The following is a 25,565-nucleotide window of genomic DNA, read 5'->3' on the forward strand; positions in this document are numbered from 1 at the left end:
GTTTGCTTCCCCACTTTCCCCACCAAAATTACAATAATTGGATATAATGGGGAAAAGACCAGATTGCTGAGAAACCACCAGGGAGAGGGGGATGCCGTCCTCTGGGTCAGCTGGGAGCCAGAGAGCCCACGGATTACTGGCTTTCTTTAGTGGGAGCGCTGGGCCTGGACCACTACAGAACCATGCCCAGTTCACCACTGCTTTCCAGACACTAACTACTGCCTCCAAAGCCAGGCTCAGTCTGGAGAAGAGAGTGATATACATGGGGGAGGCACCTGCCCCCATCTTCCCCAACACTCCTCTCAGGCCAGCATGCCCAGCCTCTCCACCGGGAGAGATGGCCTTCTCTTGCCCCTCTCATGAAGGGGGTAGTGGGGACCCCAGGTTCCCCATAATTCCCTGTATGTCTGTATAAATGGGATTTTAAAGGAGCCCCCACCCCCACCCCATAGTTGTAATCACTGTTCTTCTATGTATTTCATTCTCTTCTTTTGGGTTCCATCCTGTGCTTCCCAATCCCCCTTCCACGTTGCTGTTCATAAGTCCTATACTTTTGTTCCCCTGGACTTGTATGTGAAAACTTGTCTCAATAAACCCTTTGGAGATAACCTTATAATACATAGTATATACACTTATTTATGATAGAACAACCTCTGCATAGGTTAAACCACACATTTTATTTGCCCCTCTCGTTCTTTAAGGTTTTAACTTCATTGCTTTGAATAGATTCTGTCTTGGCTTCTTCCATTGGCTAATTTCCAGCCCGACTAATGGGATTCCCTAGAAGCAGTTTTGAAAAGTTCAGAGTTCTAGTAGCAGTGTGCAGTCTCAGAGATCTCTTGCTCCAGATATGAACTACCAACTCTCTGAAGATTAAAGGCATCCCCTCTTTACTACTGAAGATGAGTGTGAAGATATGTATTCTGCATACCAAGGCGCCTGTTTATATAGATTGAATTCATGTTCCATTACCCAAATGGAAGTAGGCACAGGTAAACCAAGCAACTGCCTTGAAAATATTCTAGATGATTCAGTGGCTGAAAGGAAGACCTTTAAGGAGCTAAGAAGTTCTGGTGGATATGTTTCCATTGTTTCTTGCATCTAACTTTAATATAGGAAGTTGTCACTTTACATTATTTTCCTTAATGTCCAAGTCTTTTTGACCAACTCTCCAACCTTTCTCCTTCTTCACAAATGAGACAATATGTAACTCATGTACTGTTTGTTTCCTGGCATCCAAAGCAAATACCATGCAATGGGTTGGCTTAAACAATAGGAATATATAGGCACACCGTTTTGAGTCTAGGAGGAGTACAAATCAATGTGTCATCAAGGTAATGCTTCCTCCCAGAAGACTGTGTCATTCTGGAGCTGGCTGCTAGTGATCCTTGGTCCCTGGCTTTTCTGTCACATGGTAATGCACGTGGCGGCCTCTCCTAGACTTCTCTCTTTTGGGTACGGTTGGCTTTTAGCTTCTGGCTGCTCCCTTTGTATCCTTCTCTCTGTCTGATTTTCACTCTGCTGTAAAGGACTCCAATAATCTGGATTAAAGCTCAACCTGATTCATTTGGGCCACAGTCTTAACTGAAGTAACACCTAGAAGAGATCTTATTTATGATGGGTCTACACCACAGAAATGGAGTAAGTTAAGAACATGTTGTTCTGGGGTGTGTAGCTCCAAGCCACCACATATACCAATCAAATGAATGTTAAAACGTTCTAATAGACTTTATCAACTGTCATGAAAGGTGCTAGCCAAAATATATAACTTTATATATAACTTTAATAAGCTCATAGCTTTATATATAACTTTAATAAGCTCGTAAGCTGGACTGCTATACCTTCTTCCATTCAGAGAACCTTCTTAAATTTGCAAAAATGAATTCCTAAAAGTTTATTGATGGGGTAGTTCTCTAGCCTAAATTTGAAAACAATAATTTGACCTCTTTGCCTTCCCTAACAACTTTGATAAACTAAAAGTGTAACACATTTCAAATAACCCCAACTAGTATTATATTTTTCTATTACATGCAGCTATTATGAAAATACATTTTACCTTCAATATAAGTATATTCAAGTATATTAATTGATAAACTTAAGATATGTGTGTGCACATGTGTATGCATGTGTGTGTGTGTGTGTGTGTGTATGAGGGTCTGAGAATAGGAAAGAAAAGGATAACGGAAGCAATGCTATGGGTAACTTTCATTAACCTAATTCTTTTAACTGACTTCTATTTATTAATAGAAGTCTATTTCTATTAATAAATGATTCTCATAATAAATAATAAGCATGGGAATATTAGTGATGCCAAAAGGTAGACCTGCCGTGGAGCAATGGAGCAAGGCTAATGTAACCTTTGAGGAGTGTTTACCTACAGGTGCACTAAGACAGGATCAGTGGACTGTCATTGTATTGAAGAAGAATGTGTCAATTAAATGAAGGAGTTTTAGAACTGCAGTCAAATAGAGTTAGCAGTGAAAATTGCCCAGGTACCGCTGAGTTTAACAGAAGAAGTACGTGGTCAAATCCTTAATCCAATACTTGTAAGAAATGTTTTAATATAGCAAATGGGATAAAATCTTCTGCATATTCTTAGAATCTTTTCAAATTTTTAAATGCTTATAATTAAACCAAATTGAAAGAGTATCTTTAAGTAGACAATATGGCACAATAGTCTTCTAAAAGCTTTTTCAAATCATTTTGAGAAAAAGATGGGTAGGTTATAGGTAAATAATTTTTACACTTACAAATTTGGATTATACATATATTTAGCAGTTTATAATTTAAACAGTTAATCACTGTACCCAAATCTTTAAAGAGTCATAAAATGAAAATCACACTATTAAGTTTTAAATGTATCTGTTCTATGGGTATGTTTCAAGGACTATTAACACAATGAGCATGCTTTTGAAAGATATTGTATCACCTAAGATATGCTGGAAACTTATCAATAGCTATTTATAATGCCACTGTCTGTTATGGTGACATTGACACATAGTGGATCTCAAAATATCATGACTGAATGAAAAGACTAAATGAAACACGTAACTATTTCATCTTTACCTTTCATAGGTAGGCAAGGATTTTAAAGGGGAATTTTTAGAGTGTGGATTCTCACAAACTTGAAGATTTTCTGCCAAATCTGAATTTCTGCCAACAAGTGTACTCTGCTTGTCCTAAACACTGGTATGAGCTTATCAAATTTATGGAAACAGGCTGAAGTCTAATTCAGGCTGCTTTCCTGGCCAGATTACCAGGAGCTCATATCTCACCATAGAAGACTGATAAAATTTTATTATTGAATGACTGTTTAAACAAATAATTCTAAGTGGACTTAATCCTGAATAATTATTCTTCCAAAAGCAAAGATTCACACTGTGGTGCAGAATTGTAGTCCCTATTTGTGGTTATTTTATCCTGTATCAAAGCTGCATTTAAACTCCCCAATAGACTACCCAAAATACGGCCTAAAACAAAGTGCCCCTCCCCACCACCACACAGAGCTGATGCATTTAGCATTTCCAAAACTAACACAAATGTGTGGATTTTGAGGCGTTAAACCCCTTTACTTACTCTTGTGGATTTACAGGCTATCTTCCTTCAAGGACTATAATATAATTTGGAAGCCTCCTTCCCCCTGGGTGACGGTACCTATAAGCTTTCATATGACAGTTTGCTGATGGTTTATTGATGGTTTGATGCTATTGTGAAGGATCCTTCTACCCCCACCTCCTCTCATCCTACCCACATAATAACCCTTTTCCCGGTTGGGGCTGTAGGAAATGAGTAATGCTTAACCCATTTGTGTGATCAATTCACTTAAGCAGCTACTGTGAAATGTTAATCACAACTTTAATTTGTACTGCATTAGCATTTTGATTAACTTGTAGGCTTCCTAGCACACTTGAAGCACTTTTACTCATAGTTACAGCTCGGAAATGACTTTTTGATTAATTAAGTTTGTTAGACAGCAGCTGAGCTTCCTGAATGCTAACCTTCTGGGGGTAAAAGTTCAGGAGAAAGTTACTATGAACAACTGTTGCTGTTGAAAAAGATTTTTATAAATGTACTTACAACACTTTAATTATTGACAAAATATTGTATTATTACTTGAGAACTGACCTGAACCTTTAAAGAAGTATAGATTTCTGTCAAGAAAGCCTTTTTCAGGTTTTCCCATCACTGTGAAACTTCTGGGAGCTCTTGAACTGAGTAGTGCATTTTCCAGCAGATGTCTGACTAATGTTTTAACAAGCTGCCTAAAGTGAATTTCCATAGTGTTTTTCTAAATAAAGTTTTATTTTAGAATAGCTTAGATTTACAGGAAAGTTGCGACGGTGGCACAGAGAGTTCCCATGTACTCCATAGTCGGTTTCTCATATTATTAACATCTTATATTAATATGGTACATTTGTTACAATTAGTGAGCCAGTATTGACACATTATTATTAACTAAAGTCCATTCTTATTCAGATTACCTTTGTTTTTACCTAGTCGCCTTTTCCATTCTGGAGTACCATTCAGGATATCACATCACGGTTGGTCATCATGTCTCCTTATGCCCCTCTTAGCTGTGACAGATTCTGACTTTCGTTGTTTTTGATGACTTTTCCATAGTATTTTGCATTCTCATGACATTTGATAAACAACTCCTTGCTTTTTATAAATTAATGAAAATATTTTTCTCATTCTGAACTAAATAAATCTCTTTCTCTTAAACTCTGATAGTGTGTTATGTTCATATGACTTAATTTGAGCAGAAGTAGCAAAATTGTCTAGCCATTTCAGCCTTGGTCATTATCTTATTTTTATGTGGTTGTTCTAATCCCCATACTATCCTAAACACATTAGGATAATTATCAGGAGATAGGGAAAAGGACAAAAGGCTCCTTACAGGGAGAAAGGATAAAGGGAGGCAGAAGAAAGGATACCAGTCCATTGAATGCCAAGAAGGGTGTAGAAAGATTGGCACTGAGCATCTTTTGTCCAGTACCATATGCATACCTTCTAGCCTTGAATATACTCTAAAGACTAAATTCATAGGCTTCTTAACGGAAGTTCAGATTTTAGGGGAAATTTCTTAGTAATGGACCTCAGAAGAAGATCTTATTATCCACCTGTTAACATACCTCTTAATGTGCATTGAACCATATTTCTTTTAATCGGTGGCCTAGGTCATTGATTCTGTTTCCTCTCCATGAAGTTAACCTGATTAGGTCACAGTGCTCAGTGTTCCTATTTTACCATTGGATTATTTAAATCCAGAATTCAGTTATGTTTCAAAAGATCTTTAATGCCTGAGTCTCAAATATTGAGATGTAGTTGTAACCAAGCGGTGGTTAAAATTAAGAATTTTAGATTTTTCAAAAGTTGCATTAACAAAATTCGTTCACAAAGACAGTACTCAAATACATTAGAATTTTGTTTGGGGTTGGTATCCTTCTGTTCCATAGCAACATAAAGAACAATTATAAGCTACCTTCAATCCTTTCTGAAACAAGAGTGGGTTTTTTTAAAGTCAGCAGAGGTAGTGGAGGATAGTGTAAAGAGCACAGGATAGGAAATTGGAAAACCAAGATCAAGCCTTAACTCCAGTACTTATTGCCAGTGCGATTGATTACTGTCTTTGAACTTCTGTGAGCCTCAGTTTCCTTATCTGTGAAAAGGAGGTAATATTAACACTTGCCTCACAGTATTGTTAAGGATTAAATGAGAAGTATTTAGGAAAGTATTTTGTAATCTGAGCACTATTATACAAATACTTTAACCACACCATGTATTCAGACTGTCTATGCAGTCTGACTTTATATAATGCAGTATTTGGGGCTTTTCACAGTAATTGCATGAAACTTACTTACTAAATATAAAATGAGAATTGTACAACTAAGTGATGATCATATGAGATAGGAATGGATTATCGTAGACAGAACATATGCTATGTGAACTTAGAACCCCCTACTTTATAAGTCAAGCCCTCAATCTTGAGGCTTGCTTTAATGAAATTTATGGTTGTAAAGGGGAGGCTAAGCCCACCTATAATTATGCCTAGGAGTCACCTTCAGAGAACCTCTTTTTTTGCTCAAATGTGGACTATCTCTCTCTAAGCCCAACTCTGCAAATAAATTCATCACCTTCCCCCAACATGGGACAGGACCCCCGCAGTTGAATGAGTCTCCCTGGCAACATGTGACATGGATTCCAGAAATGAGCCTGACCCTGGCATCGAGGAGTTGAGAATGCCTTTTTGACCAAAAAGGGGGGAAGAAAGGCAACAAAATAAGGTTTCAGTGGCTAAGAAATTTCAAATAGAGTGGAGAGGAAATCCTGGAGGTCACTCCTATGCAAGCTTCAGCTAGATATGACAAATGGCCACAATATGATAAGCCCAAGTCAACAGTAGTCTCGAAAACCCTAAAGAATACCCAGATCCCTATCAGATTCTACAACAGTTTCATTCACTAACTTTATTCTTCAGAAACTTAAATCCTCCAGAGAGCTCCTATGCCAGCTAAGTCCCAACACACAGAGGCAATATCCTCTTCAAGAACATCAACCAGATGTGTCCCCTTTTCCCATAAGGTCAACACCCCTTTTCAACATGAACAACTTAGGATGGTCACTGCTTAGACATCCCTGAAGATCAGAAAAGTGATTAAACTAGAGGAAGGGGTGGGTAGCAACAGACAAGATAGAATTTAACAAAGGATTAGGAATACTGAATCTCTAAATTTTCTTTTTCTTAGTTGCTGGGTATTGGAATAGCTAGAAGGAAAGAACTGAAATGGTAGAATTGTAACCCATAGCATTGTTTGAAATTTGCTCTACAGCTACTTGTTAAATTGCAGTTTGAAAGTTACCACCTTTTTGTATGTATGTTATATCTCACAATAAGGAAATAACTGAAACTATTTAACTACTTATTGTACCTTGAAAGTTATTACCTTTCTACATATATATTTCACAATAAAAAATAAAAATAAAATAACATAGAGGGAGATATGTTGTCACAGTTTAAAATATTAGCATTTTTTAAGTATAATCTGCAATAGCAGAAGGTAAGAAATATCTGTAAGATATAAGAATATCTGTAGATTCAGATAAATCTGTCCTTTGCAGAAATAGCGGCCCACTGTGAATATGTGTTTGAATATAAATGCTAAGACCAAGCCTGGTAGGTTTAGGGAATTCTTTAAATTGATTCAAAATAAATACTGAGGTCACGAAGTATACCTAAATCTTATAGAATGCCTGTGGCTTCAGTTAATCTTATAACCTAAAAAAAAAAAAAAAAAAAAAAGTCCTTTCAGAGATTGTCCACTTTGTAAACTGACTTTTTTACCTTTGCATAAAGCCAAGTGCTTTAGAAGGTTTAGAAGTTTTTGAGTTTCCCATACAGGTTTCCCCTATGAGCTTTGAGGATGAACTCTGGAATGTTTATCGTGTGTCTCTCTGGTTTTGCCCTTCTCTCTGCTCTTCATTCCCTCTCTCTTCCTTCCTCTCTCTTTTTCTCTCTCACTCAGACACAGGCAAACACACACACCACCACCATTTTAACATTCCCTTTGAAACTGCTGGGCTGGCTAATTCTTTTAATTTCCCCAGTACTAAAATTCAGCCTCCTCAGGTCTCTCCAACCACTTCCTTATTTTCAGTCTCTTGCTGCTTTTATCCATGTTTTGTAGCACATACCATTCTAGGTACAACCTTTCTCCTAGCTATCTCTCCTGGATTTTAATTCCAATCCACATCAGTACTATCCTTCCCAGGTCCAGCTTGCCCCTTTTCTAGCCCATTTCATTGTGCCATGACCTCCATTCTGTCATGAATGAAATCTCCCCTATGTTCTCAATTTATTTTTTAAAGAACACCCACACTGTTGCCTGACCCTAATTGAAATCTAGCTGTCCCAGACTACTCCTTCCCTCTCCCATGGAAAGTCCCTTCCTCTGTTTCACCGTTGTCATGAGCTAAGAACATTCTAAAAATATTTTTGAACTAACATTTTACTTTTGATGTCTATAAGATTTCTTAATTTCAACTGTCTACCATACTCTGGATCCCTTTCCCCACCTTCCTCAAACACCAGATTAGAAGTCTTTGGCTCCATCCCAGCCCTTGCAGTCATCACTGTGGGTGTTTTTTAACATCATAATCACATGTATCCTAAACTCCTAAAGACTGTTAGATCCAACCCTCTTTAGCCACAGTATCACCCTCTGAGAGTCTCTTCTCTAGACCACAGCCTCTTTATCAGTCAGCTTGACTAAACATTTCTTTTACTCATTATGACCTTGACTCTCTTATCCCTTTCAGAATCTTAGTTTATCAGTCCCCTTATGACTTCACTTGCCACCATAAATAGCATTGGCCCTAGAGTTGATCATTTCAACGTCATTACTACCCTAAAATCTCTTACCTCTCTGAGTAACTATCAACATCTGAATTCTCTGCTCTTCTATGCAAATTGCTTATTATTGCTGGAGACAAATCACAAAACAACCAAGTCATGCTCTCCCAACTCCCTGCTGCTCCAGTTTTTATTCACATAATTAATTACCCTAAACCTTTTCCTGTTCCTGTATTATACCCCTCTGTTATGGGTTGAATTGTGTCCCAAAAAAGACATGTTCAAATGCTTACCCTTGGTCCTGTAAATGTGAACTCATTTGTAAATAAGATCTTTGAAGCTATTATTAGTTAAAATGAAGCCAAACTGGATTAGGGTGAACTTGAGTCCTTATAAGGAGAGGAAATTTAGACGGAGGCACAATGACTGATGGGGAGACAGAGAAATGGACAACCATGTGACAGAGGCAGAGACTGAGTTACATCATGGATAACCGGCAAGCTACCCCTACTCCCCTCCCAGACCTCTACAGTCTACAGAGGAAGTGTGGTCCTGCCAACACCTTGATTTTAGATTTCTAGCCTCTTTGCCAACTAGTCTGCGGCACCTTGTTACAACAGCCCTGGTAAAATAAGGGATGTCACCTATTTACAGAGATGATTGAGACCCTTTAATATGAGTGCTCTCAATTTCCCCTCTTTGCCCCTCGAAGCTTCTCTCGTCAATGACTCTGTGTGTGAGAGGTCTTCTGTGACCCACTGAAGCCCCTCTTTTCTGTGAGGTCTTGCCCACACACCCCACCAGCAAAGACCTCCTCTTCCTCTGAGCCCAGTAAGGGAGAGGGTGTCTTTTCTCTGTACAGCTTATTCTATGGTTAGTATATACTGATTTCTATTTTGATTTAGGCTTTCTGCCCCCAACCTCAAGGTTATTACAGCCCATCTGGAAAGATAGAAAGTTGAGCTTTATAAAAACAAATAACTATATTGTATGAGTCTGTTGGCGTTTTATTGCTGAAAGATTAAAATTTGCAGAAGATAGATGCAAGCCTTAGAAACTAACATCTAATCTAACTCCTTGATTTTTCAGATAAGGAAAACGAGTGTCTATAGTTAACTGAGTTGTTCAAGGTCTCACCGTTAGCAAAGAGGTACAAGACAAATTCTCAGGCCAAGTCTCTTCTAGTATACTACACCATCTTCAAACCACAATCAGAGTTCATGAATTATACTTCTGTTTATACTTCATCCAAACTTACTTGCTTTAAACATTCTGTTCTGTCAGGAAACTTTCTCCAAGTCCCATTATACTAGTATTCACATTAATCGTAGAATCTTCTAATTCAGGACCCCACTCAAATTCCATTTCCATTTGCCTTCCTCCTCATCCTAAACTTTAGGCAGTATATTACACTTATTAAAAGCAACCACTTTGGAGTCAGGTGCCGCAGAATTTGAATCGCAGCTGTAACAGTTTACCAGAGTTGTGTGGCCTTAGGCATGTTCCTTTACCCTCTCTGAGCACATTGTTTTCATCTTTAAAATGGGCTTAAATTCAATAATCTGCATAAACTAGTTAGCATAGTGTTTGACAAATAGCACATGCTTAACAAGCATCCGCTATCATCACAATTATTTCAGTAATGCCCTTGAGAGTACCTTAGATACCCTCACCCCTTTGTCCTTTCCTGCCTTTCCATGTCTCCTCTCCAGGTAATCCCTACTCTCCTGTCCCTGCATCTGCTTCAAGGCTGCTCATTTTAACTGCAGAAGGTCACAAAACTAAATGATTGTGCTATTTACAAATCCCTGCTTGCCCAGGTTTAGCTATGCTCTGAGGATTGGCTGTCCTTTATTTCAACTTTTGTTGGCTTCCATAGAAATTCTTCCCAGTGGATGGTGGTGAAAAACCTTCTCTTACCCATCTCAAATTCCGTACGTACTCCCCAAGCCTTCCTTCCCTCTACGTAGGTGACTTGCCTTCCATACTACTAACAGCAGCAGCATTCAATGTGCTCCCCTCGGTTTTTTCTCTTCTCCAGAATCTCAGAATCATCACTCCTCTCTTCTTGACGCCCAACTGAGGTAGACATGTTCCTCTTCTTGTCAAAAGCTGAAACCAACCTACACTTCCCTTCTGCCTCTTCTGGTTCTTCCTCCACCTACAAGCATGCTCAGGTCTTGGGTCTGTTGATGCTGCTAACCTCTCAGACTGTTCTCTTCTCCTTTCCTTCACTGCTGAACCTCCTGGAGGCATCATCTGTGCCTGCTGACCCCTCTTCCCTCCCACCCACCCCTTCATTCCTGGACTGGCATGTAATACCCTGGGAAATAAACATTTGTTGAATGTTGTATTAATCAAGACCATGCCCCTATAACTCTACTGAATGTACTCTACTGAAGGCCAAAAATTACCTCCTAATCATAATTCTAAATAATTTGTCACAGTCCTCATCTTCACTGGACTCTCCTATGAGAAATTCTCTCCCGGTCTCTGGAACGGCATTCCTTATTCTGCTGCCATCAACAGTGACTCCACTTTCTCCCTCCGTGGCTCCTTACTGCTTCCAGGTTCTCTTTTCTCTTCTTCATTCAATAATTGTTCTCTCCAGGTCCTGGGTCACAATCTCCCCTTAGTTTTGACTGCCCTTTTGTGCAGAAGATTTCTAAATCCACAACCCTAGCCCATACTTTCTCTCCAGAGTTCATTTTCACCATAACTTCTCACCTGGTAACATATTGGCACCTCAGTTAAAATTTGTCCAAAATGAAACTCAGCACCTGATCTCCTTCCCATCTCTCCTCAATAAATTGCAGTCCCACCGTTTCTGTTAATTGTTATAAGGTTTTAGTTATAGCTTAATTTTATAAGTAAATGCAGTGCTAGAAATCACATTTCCATTCTGCCTCAGCTGGGAGTGATGCAGATTTATGAATCAACTATCAATTGAAATTGATTCCAACTTAGTAGAAGAAAGTCTCATGCACACAGTCAGCCCCTATCCATTTTCACCTACACTCAGAATCATCCTAGCTTTGGCTAGGAGGTAATGTGCCAAGTACAGAGTAGCTTAGAGGTAAAGGGAATTAAATATTGCTTAATGTTGATGCTAAGCTGCTATAGAATGTCCAGAGTTTTTTCTCCTCAGTATACTAAAACAGCCTTTTGTTGAGAGTATTAGGTCTCTGTAAAAGACTTTGAAATGACTTAGGAAACTTAGCCATGATCTCCAGTCTTACCAAACCCAGCCCTACTCTGGGCAAGAGGATGTACCTATTAGTCCTTCTCTCTTGGGAAGACTGTTGAAAAAGACAGTGAGACCAAAGGAGAGTCTAAAGTTGTATGTAATGGTGTCTAAGAGTCTCCCCCTGAGTACCTCTTTGTTGCTCAGATGTGGCCCTCTCTCTCTCTAACTGAGCCATCTCGACAGGTGAACTCGCTGCCCTCCCCCCTACGTGGGACCCGACTCCCAGGGTTGTAAATCTCCCTGGCAACGCAGAGTATGACTCCCGGGGATGAATGTGGACCCGGCATCGTGGGACTGAGAGTATCTTCTTGACCAAAAGGGGGATGCAAAATGAGACGAAATAGTTTCAGTGGCTGAGAGATTCCAAATGGAGTCGAGAGGTCACTCTGGTGGACATTCTTATGCACTATATAGATAACACCTCTTAGGCTTTAATGTATTGGAATAGCTAGAAGTAAATACCTGAAACTACCAAACTCCAACCCAGCAGTCTGGACTTCTGAAGACAATTATATAATAATGTAGATTACAAGGGGTGACAGTGTGATTGTGAAGACCTTGTGGATCACACCCCTTTTATCTAGTGTATGGATGAGTGGAGGAATGGGGATAAAAACTAAAGGACAAATGGGGTGGGATGAGGGGATGATTTGGGTGTTCTTTTTTCACTTTTATTTTTTATTCTTGTTCTGGTTCTTTCTGATGTAAGGAAAATGTTCAGAGATAGATTGTGGTGATGAACGCATAACTATGTTATCATACTGTGGACAGTGGATTGTATATCATGGATGATTGTATGGTGTGTGAATGTATTTCAGTAAAACTGAATTTAATAAAAAAAAGATACAAAAACTAAGGAGAAGAAATTTAATAAGAAATGAATATTAAATCTTAGGTTAAAAAAAAAAAAAAACAAGGATCACCTAAAAAAAAAACAGTGAGACACAGGGAGCCCATCTTACCCTTATTCATACACACATGTCAGTGCAAGCCACCAGGATCCTCAAACCATTTACCTGCACCATCTTTTGGCCATAAACCCTGTCAGGTTTATGGCCTCTGAACAATAACATGGGCTTGTTCACTCAAACTCAGAACCATACCCATATCCTCCAGTTTGTCGTGAGCTGCAGGGTCTGTCTTTGGCCTTCTCCCCAGGCTTTCTTGTAATTGCCCCTTCTCCTCATGAACTATTCTGTTTGTCCCATGCATCTGCTCCCAACCTGGCCCTGCCCGTTGAAGCCCTGTACTACGCAGTGCAGAAATAAATACCAAAGGGTCCAAAGAAAGTCCGGTAGCAAGCATGGGTTGCATTAGGGTATTTTTTTCATCTCATCGTAGGCATCTGCTTATTGAGCCTCTACTCTGTTCCAAGCAGTATATCAGCTACCTTCATAGTATCCCAATAAGGTGGGAATGTTAACATCTTTATTTTTTTTAATAAGAAACATAGACTCAGCGAGATTAAGTAATATCCTCAAACTTACACATAGTAAGTGGCACAAAATTAAGATTCGAACCTATGTCCATTTGACATCAAAGCTTGTGTTTATTCTCCTGCACTGTACTGCCTTTGGCAAATGTGCAATAACTTAGGCACAGTGTTGTTATAATCATTGTAATTGGATTTTTACTAATATTCTTTCATAAAGCAAGTATTTCTTGAGTGCACTGTACTATGGCTGGAGTTACAAAGAATAATTCCAGGTCTTGCCATCAAGGGACCTGTGGCTTAAAGGAGAGATGTGTAAACAAATAAACAAAAAATTACAATAGAATAACAGTGGCATGTGTCAAGAGCTGCAGGAACATGGGAAAAGAAGCACATCCTCTGCGAGAATCGGAATCGTCACAATACAAGTATCATTTGAGCTAGATTTGTAAGACGAGTAGAAATTTCCCGGGTGGACAGGATAGAGGGAATGTATCTGTAAAAAGAGAACTTTGAGAGGAAGGGAAAATACCAGTAATTTAGTATTGCTATACTGAAAGTACAGAGGGGAACAAGGCCAGAGAGATCAGCAAGGGCCAGATAGAGCACAGCATTTTGACAGTTTTAGCTTTTATCCTCCACACAATGTGAGGCCATTGGAGAAATTTAAGCAGAAAAATGGAATGATTAATTTAACCTCTTTAAAAATTTCCTTTCATAATAGTATAAAGTTTGGATTGAAGAAAATGTAGGTGAGAATGAGAACAGGACGGTAATTATACTCTTGCAGGTGAGTGAGGCTGAGGTTCCGCACTAAGGCCGTGGGGGCAGACAGCAGGGCCAACTAGGCGGTGATTGAGCAGAGACATGGAACAGTGTTTGGTTCACTACATCTGGGTAATCGCAAAACCTTTTGCCATCCCAGATTCTTGATCTCCCCATATGTCTTTCTCTGGATTGAAAAACAAAATGTAGTAAATAATGGTTTTCAAATCATGATATGGCTTTTCATTTATTTCATGTGAGCAGTTACTTTGCATGTTTTTTTACATTTTCACATCTGGATCATACAAAGCAAAATTGTGGGGAGCGCTCATAAATTTTATAAAATCTTTCGACTCCATCATGAAGACTACAGATTAAAAACATATGGTTCATCCATCCACCTCTTCTAGTCTGTGAGCTTTGGGTCCAGAATTTATTTCCAGTCAAGGTGAAATATAAAATCACAAGTTAAATCTGCCTAGTTATACCACATTACAAGTTCTAACATCATCATGACACTGTATCAGGTGCAACTTTTCATTTTTTTCTTTTCCTTCAGCAGGACTCAAGAGTTGTGACTTATGAACTAATACTTTTTTTGTCTGTGAGTAGTGTTCATCATTATCTGCTTATCTCATATACTTCAAAGAAAGGCCAGGTGTTTTACTCAGCTCTGCAGGGAACTAGAAAGAATACACATGGATTTTTTCTAAATTTATAAGCATGGATATTCATACATGTATAAATATTCATATACACATATACATATAAATATGTCTATTATACCAACTTTCAGGCTTTATGATGTATAAGTAGCAAACTGATGGGTGCTAAAAACCAATTTGACCACCCCAACATTAATCAACAGAACCAGAAACACTGATCCATTTCCTTGTGATATATATTAAAGGACCACAGATTGGGTTGGTCAAAGGCTTAAGACATTTTAAACTATTTTACTTTCCATAAATTAGAGAATACAAATGCTAGGAAACATAAATAAAAGGAAAATGTGTCTGCTTTAATGGTACTAAGTAGTATGGCAAATCAATTTTACTAACAGAGCATATCTTAAAAAATAGTTTCTGAAAATCCACTAATAAATTTTGTACAACACTTTAGCACTATTTTACTGTCAGTGAGTTCTTTACTATTAAAGTACCATTTTAAGCAATTGCTGATTTCATCTACTCTCTCTTACCTTCATGTTTTCATTTCCCAAAATGAGAGAACACTCCTAAAACTGTATAAAGTAGTTGCATTAGTATCACGATATTAACTCATGTGTCTCTAAGCCAGCATTCTCCAGAATCTGTCTAATTTAATTGAAATAGCTTTGCCTGTGTAAACTTCTCCTTTGTTTAAATAAGATTTCACTGTTTAGTTTTGCCTTAAGCAAATGCAGCCTTTTGTTTGTCCTTAAAACATTTGATTAAATGTATAGCCTAATATGAATAGCTTCTCATCATTCCAGGAATATCATTGTCACTGGCCCCCTTTGCTAGTGTGTGGTATATTGTTTTCATTGAAAAACAGAGCTCTGTCTTTAGCCTACTCTTTGGGGAAAATAAAATTTTGGCAAGAAAGCCTTCTATCTCCTTAACATTATTGGTTTTAAATTTGAAAAAGGCTATGTGAGACTTTAAATCTTTAAATGCAGCTGCTAATGTGCTTGATACGGTGAATTATAAATATTTGCTCTCAAAGTACAGTGAGTTTTTCTCTTTTTTTATTACTGGATACCAGTATTTTCTGGCTATCATTGCTGCTCTAAAGGAATCTTAGTATTTGGCACTTTGTAGGAAGTAACATGCAATGAATGTCAAGGGAGATTCAGTTTGTTTTCTTCTAACTCCAACTGTGGTTTATTTTCTGGTTTCTCTTCTGATTAATAATTTATAGATATAATGCTTGGGCTTTTTATTTGTTTTTTGTTAAAGCTAGCATCACATTCCCAATGGAGAGGGCAAGTGCTATGGTATTCTCTTAACGTGTATTTTTACTTTTCAGGCAATGCTGGATGTTGCTGCAAACCAGGGCTGGCTGGTGACTGTCCTGAATATCACCAGTCTGGTTCAGATGGTGATCCAGGGGCGGTGGCTAAAAGACTCTTCTCTCCTTACACTACCAAACATAGAACAACACCACCTTCACCTTTTCAGGTAATTGTTTGAATTTTGGAATTTTAATTGGTTTATCTCAAAAATTATCTTTTTTTATGTGTGTGGTCACTTGAATTTCTTTACATTTCCTGGAAGACATGGCCTAGGGATGTAATAGTCTCATTTGGAATTTGATTCTCTGTCCCACGCTGAACCGCAATTCATTTTAACCTTCTCCCATCTAAATAGTTTTCCATTTACAACACTGAATATGTCTTTATTTTAACTGTGTTTATTCCTTTACAGTATCAGCCTTCATAGAAGATGTTACTAAAGTGCTTTATGATCCAAAGCAAAAAAAATTCCCAATTTCTGCTATTGCAGAATGGATTTGGGGACCCAAAATCCATTTTCTAAGGGAAATTGTGCATCTGAAAAATGTCTAAAACTAGATAGTTTATATGTATATATATGTACACACACACACACACACACACACACACTATCAGCTCAAGATATAACCTGTCCTTAAAAGAAGAGTTTATTTCAGCATCAAATTAGTTAACCCTTAGGTCCATATACATGGGTGCAAATATTTTGGCAAAGAAAAGAACAGCACATAATATAAGCAAGGATGGCAGTGTTTAAATGAAAATGTTTCTTTCACACCAGTGTTTCACACCAGTTGAGAGATACTTGCAGCCAAAATGTTGATTTACAGTCATGTAGACAAGCAAAACAGTCTGGCTGCAGCTTGCCATCATGTACTCTCTACCTCTTGTCAGCTGGATGAGGGGTGGCAATCATTTGAGGCATCAAGTTACAGGCGCCAACAGGAATCTCAGGTCCAATGGAGTCTCCTATGCAAAGTTCCCTGGTTTGACTCAAGTCTTCTTGGTTCCAGGGCAGCTGCTGAATCCCACCGTGGGATATCCCTAGAAACTAAAAGGCACATTCAGAGAGTGAGCCACACCTGCAGCAGGTGGCATGGGGGAGAGGCATATGCCTCATGTGTGCTTGCAGCTCAGCTTCAGGAACCCTTCCAATATGGTGCTAAAAGTTATGGAAATTGGGTTTCAGCAGTCAAGCCAGCACAGATCCTCCCACAGCATGCAGGCCTGTTATGGAAGCTGCTTGGGGCCTATCCACTTCTTTGCTGTCACCCTTAAGAGTGCTGTATTAATATAACTCCAGTTATATTTTTCCTCTTGCTATATCAACAGGAAATAGAAAGTAAGATTTAGATGAACTACATTGCTGGGAACTGGTACTACTTTTCCATAAATCTCAAATATTCCCAAAAGGTATTTTTACATTTATGTTCTCAACAATTTATTATTCAAATTTTATTCAAGTGATTATATTAGAGACATTTGTCTGTATCTATTAAAAAATCATCAGCACTCTAGAGCAGTAGTCCACATTAGTGCCTTTCTGTAGAAAGCTATCCACTGTCTATGAACCCTTAGCATTTGTTGAGTTCACCCATGATTTATACATTTATTTAGGAATAGCATTACTGCCTTGGGTTGATGTCTTAGAGAATGCAAGCTAATTTTTAAAACTTAAAATCATGGCTATTAAAAATTACATAGTTATCTTAATTTTAGAAAAACTTTTAATTATATAAACCGTCATTGTCAGAAAATATTGTTTGTGTTGTGAAAAATTTATTTGAGATGGTGCTGATATTATTTCTTAGGAAATGGAATCCAGTTATAAAGGGCCCACGTGTTGGTTACCAGTGCCCCATCGAGTGCCTTCCTGAACTGATCCATGCCTGTGAAGGGAAAGACCATATATTTAGAGCCATTGTAGAAAGTGAGCTACAGAATGCAAAAGTAAAGCAGGTAAGGTCATCTGTTGCTTGTTTTCAAAGTAAGCTCCCTTACTCTGGAAAGTTATACGAAAAGTTTTCTAACTTAGGGCCCAGATTTTTGGTTTTTGGAGTCAGACTCACCTGGGTTTGAATTCCATCTCTGCCATTTACTAACCATGATTATGAACATGAAAACATTATACTTCAAGAAGTTTTTATGATAATTAAGCAAGCTATTATTATACTTAATAATAATACTTTATATATTTCTCAGCATAGAAGAAACACTCAATAAATATTAAAAACAATGACAGTAATAATAACAATTAGGAGTAGTAGTAGCATTATTAGAGTTTGTTTCAGTATAATGCTAATAAGCTGGCCGAGAAGAGCCTTGATTAGCTTCTCCAGCATTAGACTACATTACCCAGGAGCCCTTCCATCCTTTTCTTCAAGGTAGTTTTCCTTCTTTATACTTGGGTATATTTTCTTGCACTACCCTCTATTACTTATGGTCCCCCTCTTTTTTTATTCCCTCCTTGTTCTAGAATCTAAAGTATTCTTTCATATGAACTCCTTATTTCATGTGCTGTCTGACCCATGGAAAGTTAAATAAATGTTGTGAAAGACAGTGTGGCTCATCTCACCAAACCCTGTTTGGAAAAGCCGAAAGTGTGAAAGAATGATGCCAGAAATATTTAGCATATCTAACCTTTTAAGTCTAAAGGAATTTTACCCTAAACATGTCAAAGTAAACATTCAGGATTTAAAACGTAATTAACATATTGACGTGCAAATGTAGGTATTAAAATAAAAAAATGTCTAAACCATGTCTTTTTTTTTCAGTAGAACTTCTTTTTGAGCAAGTCTTGAAAAAAGTATAACAGGCATTGAAGTCTGACTGTTCAGTTTCTGTTGAACCCAAATTTGGCACCAAAAAATCTATTTAAATATTCATAATAAATGCCTACTTTTCTAACTAAATTACCATCAAAATTATGAATAAAAACAATATATTTAAATCAAAACAAGGCTTCTGTTAGCAACAACAGATTTCTAACATAACATACACTGATTTTATGCCAAGTTTTAGATGTGATGAAAAATTAGAACATTGTTATAATTAGTTCAGGGAGAACTCAGAAGTAAACTTACTTAATTTATTTGCATAAATTGCCATTCTGTTATCTTTAAAACCAAATGCAAATTGGCTCTGTCTGATATGATGATGGTTATTTGGCTCAAAAGTGCTTCAATTTGCAGAGCAATCTGGTGTCGGCTCTGCAGTGAGGCGATCCCAGGTAACATACAAATCCTAAATTATTCCAGAAATTAGTATGTTTAAAGCATCAATTTAAGTGCTAATTGCAGTAGTAATGAGAAAAAGCAGTACGACTGTGAGATTTGCATCTTCTACCCCATCAGTATGCCTGGAACGGCTGCTGACTGGCAGCGGATTTGGCTGCTAATTAAATAATTGTATGCATGGCAGTGCTCTCGCCTGATTCAATAGATGAAGATTAATCCTCAGATAAATATGTTTGGCTGGTATTGAAATGTCTTAGCAGTTTCTTTAAAAATAGCTCATATTTTATATACGTAAATGTGTATATATATATATATAAATACACACACACCCCAACAAATATATGTATGCACATGTGCACATATGGCTTGAAAAATAATAATAAATGCTACAGAGCGATTACATGTATATAAAAGCCAGATCCAACTTTTGAGGGATTTGTACAATAAAATCCCAACAAGTTCCTAATAACAGAAAATGTTATACTGGTCACTACTAATTTAATAGTACAAGAAACATGTGAAGTCTTGCTTTATGTGGAAAATGTTACTGTGTTGTCTCTCAAAGTTAAATGGGTCACAGAAATTTTGTATAAATGTCCCCTTGATCACTTTTCCCCTTAGCCAATCTTAGATGAACATCAAGTGGTCCAACTTCTACACTGGGTGACTGTTGGTTCACAGCAGGGGCTCGGCCATCGTTGTTTTCTTGAAGCACCATGCAGACCTCACTATGACTTGGCCATTTCAAGATCTAGTTGCAGAAAGAATTTCTGAGTCATAAGACAAGTTATAGGATGGGATTGAAAATTTCCATTACATTTACATTTTTTATTCCTAAGGGGTAGTTTGGTTCATGAGGGCTACTTCATTTCAATTAGGTATACTCAGCAGCACTAACATCTTAGCAAACAGGAAATGAAAGCCTATAAGGAAATCTATGGTATATATGAAAGAAATAAAATAAGTACAAATGTTTATTTTGTAATGTCCTTTCTGATGGCTTAGGAATCTATTCATTCATTCATTCAACAATTACGAGCACTTTTATTTGCATGTTGATTTCTCACAAATATCTTTCAATTTAAAGAACAAGAATAAAATTGGTAAATGTTTTACACTCCTTTAATATGTTATTTTAATTGGTATTCTCAGCATGATAATGCCAAAAATACATATATTTGTTTTTCAAAAGAACCGTAGACCTATAAGGTCCCTTATGATATGTAGACATGTAGAAATTTTTTCCATTCAAAATGAATAGAATTATTTTGGAGTGTGGATGAAAAAAATGAACATTTTATTTTGTACAATAATGGTCAATGGCTGAATGCTGACTGACACCAATAATTGCATTGCAAAATTTTGTTCAGGTTGCCTCTATATTCCCAGTAATGCTCTCCACCTTAAAGTTAAATAAATGTTAGAATAGATGCTTCTCTAGAGCAAACCGATTCAACAGCAAGCATTTTTTAAACTTATTATTCAGTATAGTCAATAGCCACTCAATATATAAAAGAAATTTACAATAAAGAGATCCCAAGTTTAGCTACTGATAAATGCTTTTTTTGTTGTTATTTTTTAAAAGACTTTACACTAAAAGGATTTGAAATCACACTATTTCCACAAAAATGAGTACAAGTAAAATTGGGGACCTGAACAAGACCAGTGGATTGTATCACAGTCAATATCCTGGTTGTAATATTGTGCTATAGTTTTTCAGAATGCTACCATTGGGGAAAGCTGGGTAAATAGTACATAGGATCTCTGTGTATGATTTCTTACAATTGCATGTGAATTCAGAATTATATCAAAATAATTTTTTTTAAAGTCATACTGTTTCTTAGTTAATCACTGCATTTCACATTAAACATTCCTTTATTATCTGTTTTCTTCTTTTTATTCAGGCATGGAATTTCTTATCTCACCTGCCAGTGATAGATGTTGACCTGAGTATTAAAGGCTGGTGGAATGACTCAGTTGAAGGACAGAATGAACTCTGTATCCCAACTCTGGCTTCAGACAAACGAGACGACAACAAATGGATCAGATTGCATGCTGATCAGGAGTATGTGCTTCAAGTCAGCTTGCAGAAAGTCCACATTGGGTTCCACAAGGTATAGTATTTGGTTTCCATGCTCAAATACTTCACACCAGATACCAGCATGCACCGCCGTGACACATATCTTTTATATTACTAATGCGTCCGTGTCATTCATGAATCCTGCCTTCTCAACTGGCCTTAAGCAGCAAGAGTCAGCCTTTTGAAATTAGTCAGTTCTCCTCACATGCCATTTTTCTACCCCGGAATATCCAACTTACATACTAATGTATTGCCTAAAATACTGTTCTCAAAGTATGGTCTACAGACTGTGTAGCAGACTGTCCCGGTGTGCCTTTCAAAGGGCAGATTCCTTGGCCCTGCTCCCGACTGTCTAAATCAGAATCTCAGGGGAAGGGATCTCAAAATCTGTACTTTATCCAGCACTCCAAGTGATTTTTAAGGACATTAAAAGTTTGAGAGGCACAGCCCTAGAGGAACTGTGGTATATAGGAACCACATTGGGCTAGATTTAGATGAGATTGAAGCTTTATCACTTAGCTCGATGAATTTGAATTAAGACACTAAGCTTTTCTGAGCCTCAGTTGCTACATCTGCCTGCTTCCTTCATTATAATGCATATGAAAGAGCTTTGTCAATGTTCCTGCAGGCCAAAGATGTACAATATCTTTATTTTAAATTACTGTGGTCTTTTCTGTTACCTCTGACACCTAAATTAATTATTTGGTGCTCTAAGAATGTTAGTACACGGCATGTGAGCAGATTGATTTTTAGTACCATAATAATTGAAATAAGAAAGAATTTGTCTTCCTTTTAGCCCATTGAATTCAGAAGCTTTTCCAAATCTAGAATAACCCCTTAGTAGTGAGGTGGTTGTTCATGAATATTGTCCCCTCTGTTTTCACACTGAAAATGGTCATAACTTTCTAATGCCAGAATGTCCTTTCAGTACTGTGCCTTCAAGTCCTGACTCATTTAATTTCTACTTCTAAACATCATTTAGCATAAATATGCAGTGATTCATCTCTGACATTTCAAAGCCTTTAAAAAAGTGTTTTTAGATAACTTAATGTATCCCAAATTGCAAAAAAAAAAATTTTTTTAATAGTGATAATAAAATCATGAGGGGAGGAAAAAACTAAGTCTTTTTTTTTTACCTTAATATTACTACTTACAATTAGACTAAATCATGCTTTAATAAGAACTCTAAATTTTTTCTGAATACTGTAAAAAAAATTTGTTCTTTGACCTCTCTTAAAATGCTTAAGTGAAATAGCTCCCACTGGAATATTGAGTGAAGGCTGATTAAGAATGTGTCATTATTAGTATATGTAATATTAATACATTTTATACCATAAACTCGTTACCTTCATTACCTTAAAGAATCATTGGAATAATCTTGCCTTTTGTAAAATCAATCGAAAATAAAGACTTCAAGTACTATATAAAGACTTCAAGTATTTATACCTAATCTTGGATTGTGGCGATTAATATATTTTATAGTTGCTTGGCTTATAGTTTCCCATTCATCAGAGAAAGGACTTTTTTAATATTACCATGTTAGAATATGTGGGTTTTTGCATGAGTTTTATTCTTGAGTAGGGGAAACGTATTTGTAGGGTATAGCATGTGTTACCTCTGAAGTACAGAGACTAGTCTTAATTGTTTTGTTTCACTTTCCTAAGCATCAGTTCTTGTGAATAAGGCTTTGGAAAATGTGGTTAACATTTTTATATTTCAGTTTGTTCATCTACAAATAGGGTATTAATATCATTTACAAAAATGGCATCAAAATTTACTAATCCAATAACAAGATCCAGGGCTTTCTATTCTAACTGAGCCAAATACTGATGGTTATAACCACAGAAATAGTATCTAAAATATGCTTTAAGACTCTTGAAGAAATGTAATTAATACCATATTAAGTTACCAAACCAGAAAGAAGAAAATTAAAAACATCCCAGATGGAAATGCTGAACTGTGTAGATTTATGGCCTGTAAGCAAAATACAGTAGCTTTTTAATCACAACTAAGTGGTTTAGAAAGTCTAGACATAATTCTTTTTTTTTTTTTTTCTGGTTTACAGGGAAAGCAAGACAACTATGCAGTTACCCCTCGATTTCCCAAATTAAAAGATGAAGGCTGGTTTTTGATATTAGGAGAAGTGGATAAGAGAGAACTTATTGCCTTGAAAAGAGTAGGATATGTTCGAAATCATCATGTTGTTTCCATTTCTTTTTATACTCCTGAAGTACCTGGAAGGTAAGCAGAATCTCACCACTAAAGTTCCAAAAGAATTAAATATGACTGTGAATAGACATGTGGTTTTACATTTTAGGTCTATTTTTATGTTTTAGGTATATCTACACACTGTATCTCATGAGTGACTGCTACCTTGGCCTGGACCAGCAGTATGACATTTATCTCAATATCACACCAGGAAGCATTTCCTCTCAGGTCAACACAGAGGTTTCTGATGCCTTCTCTGATCTGGCAGTGAAGTAATCTGACCCAAACAATCCATTTGAAAGAAGTGGTTATGAAGTCAGACTGTTCGGTCATCTAGACAAAATTAAATTACTTGATGTTTGCCTTAGTGGAATCAACTTCTAACCTCAAGACACCCAGGAAATTGACAGTGACTGCAGCATTGACTCCCACAGCACAAAGTTAGCCTCAGTGGCCTCATCCGAATGTTGCGTTTTATATGTTGTCTTCATGGATTTCTTGATAGGTAAAAAGAATAAGCATGTAGGAGAACCTTTTAATTTGTGTATGTCTCAGATGATATTTAGGAATTATTAATCAGTAGTTGACAGCTCACAATGTACTGTTTACACGAATATTGGCTTCTTTTCTTCTAAGGAGAACTACATTGAGGCTTGACAGTGATGGGATTTGTTGTAACAGATTTCTAACCCTGCAGAATAAAATATGTGGGATAAATCTATAAGATGAAACCCGATATATCTTGTTTGCAAAATTTGTACTTTGATCTGATAGCGTATAGAAGCAGTTTCAAAAATTTCCTGTAGTCATAAGTGTTTATAAAATATTATGTAAAATTATATTACAGAGCCCAGTGACGATAAAAAGAAAACAGAATATGCTGATCCTAGAAAATGTAATGTAATTGGTAGAAATAAAGTGTTCATAGTGCCACTGCGAGACGAGTAGACTCAGTTATTTGTTCTGCTTCCTCCCGATTCTATCCCCCTCTTACCCTTCAATTCTTCTTTTCTTTCCTCTCTACTTCAAGACCTCACTTCCATTCTCTTTCTTATATATTCCACGGGAGGAAATTACAGTCTAATTCTTGTTGTAACATGTACAAACCATGTTTTTATGCTCTCCAGGATGGGTCTGTCACGAACACAGAAAAGTTTCAGCCCCTACATACATATTTTCACCAGTGATGAAGGAAATTTCTCTATATACAAATAATTTCCATCTTGAAAAATACTTTTTTTCAAACTAAAAAGTTAGAATTCAATGCCTATGTAATATACGTTCTAGTAGAATGAAATTCTATCTTTGCAAAGTAATTTGAGGTATTCCTGGCCCAGAGATGAATTACTTTAAAATACTTGCCAATGTAACCATCACAAGTACTAGGATTTAAAAGTTTCTCTGAAACTGGAACATATTGCTGGTGTGTATCTCCTTAGAAAAGCCTAAAAAAGAAGAAATAAAAATAAGATGGGGGGAATCAAGATATTAACTTACTAAAGTTAAGTCTAAATAATTAATGTGAACACACCAAGTGCAGTGGGGCAGGTGTTGAACAGGGCTCTAGTCTCAGAATTTTACTTCATATGAAGAGTTCTGTTTTTCCTTTGGCGGAGCTTATTTCCTAATTGAAAGTTCTACCTTAACCACTGTTTTATTGGAATTAAAAGAACACAGAGATCATATGAGCAAATAATCAACCAGTTCATACAGGAGCCTAAAGGGGAACAGTCTCATTGACTTCAGTTTATTAGCATCATTCCTTTGTGTTAGAGAGCAAGCAAGTTTGGAAGATCGGGCTCCACTTTCTTGTATACACAACACAGGACATAGGAACAATAAGAAAAGAAAAATTCTGTTATATGCTTCAGCGAAAGGACAAATAATGTGATGATACTTTATTATTTAAAAGTCAACCTAGCCCTGCTCTGAAGCAAGATTAAAAATTGATCATTCAGCAGTGTGATTGTGAAGACCTTGTGGATCACACCCCCTTTATCTAGTGTATGGATGAGTAGAAAAATGAGGATAAAAACTAAAGGACAAATGGGGTGGGATGGGGGGATGGTTTGGGTGTTCTTTTTTCACTTTTATTTTTTATTCTTGTTCTGGTTCTTTCTGATGTAAGGAAAATGTTCAGAGATAGATTGTGGTGATGAACGCATAGCTATGTTATCATACTGTGGACAGTGGATTGTATACCATGGATGATTGTATGGTGTGTGAAGGTATTTCAATAAAACTGAATTTAATA

The 25,565-nt window shown here is 37.0% G+C and overlaps 1 protein-coding gene across 2 annotated transcripts in view; it reads left to right on the top strand.

Moving 5' to 3' along the window:
* The window catches only part of ASCC3 (activating signal cointegrator 1 complex subunit 3), a 415,044-nt gene extending 390,797 nt beyond the window's left edge, over nt 1-24,247 (top strand). The window contains exons 38-42 of one of the 2 annotated variants that reach the window (XM_037842528.1): nt 15,805-15,956; nt 17,599-17,746; nt 20,928-21,137; nt 23,169-23,344; nt 23,440-24,247. In XM_037842528.1, coding sequence (XP_037698456.1) covers nt 15,805-15,956; nt 17,599-17,746; nt 20,928-21,137; nt 23,169-23,344; nt 23,440-23,587 — 834 coding nt within the window. In that variant the 3' untranslated portion in view covers nt 23,588-24,247. The remainder of the gene's footprint in view (nt 1-15,804; nt 15,957-17,598; nt 17,747-20,927; nt 21,138-23,168; nt 23,345-23,439) is intronic. The other variant, XM_037842527.1, reaches the window with a different exon arrangement.
* Nucleotides 24,248-25,565: the final 1,318 nt, after the last annotated feature.

The sequence above is a fragment of the Choloepus didactylus genome, chromosome 7 (assembly GCF_015220235.1).
Source record: "Choloepus didactylus isolate mChoDid1 chromosome 7, mChoDid1.pri, whole genome shotgun sequence".
In the NCBI taxonomy this organism is placed as follows: Eukaryota; Metazoa; Chordata; class Mammalia; order Pilosa; family Megalonychidae; genus Choloepus; species Choloepus didactylus.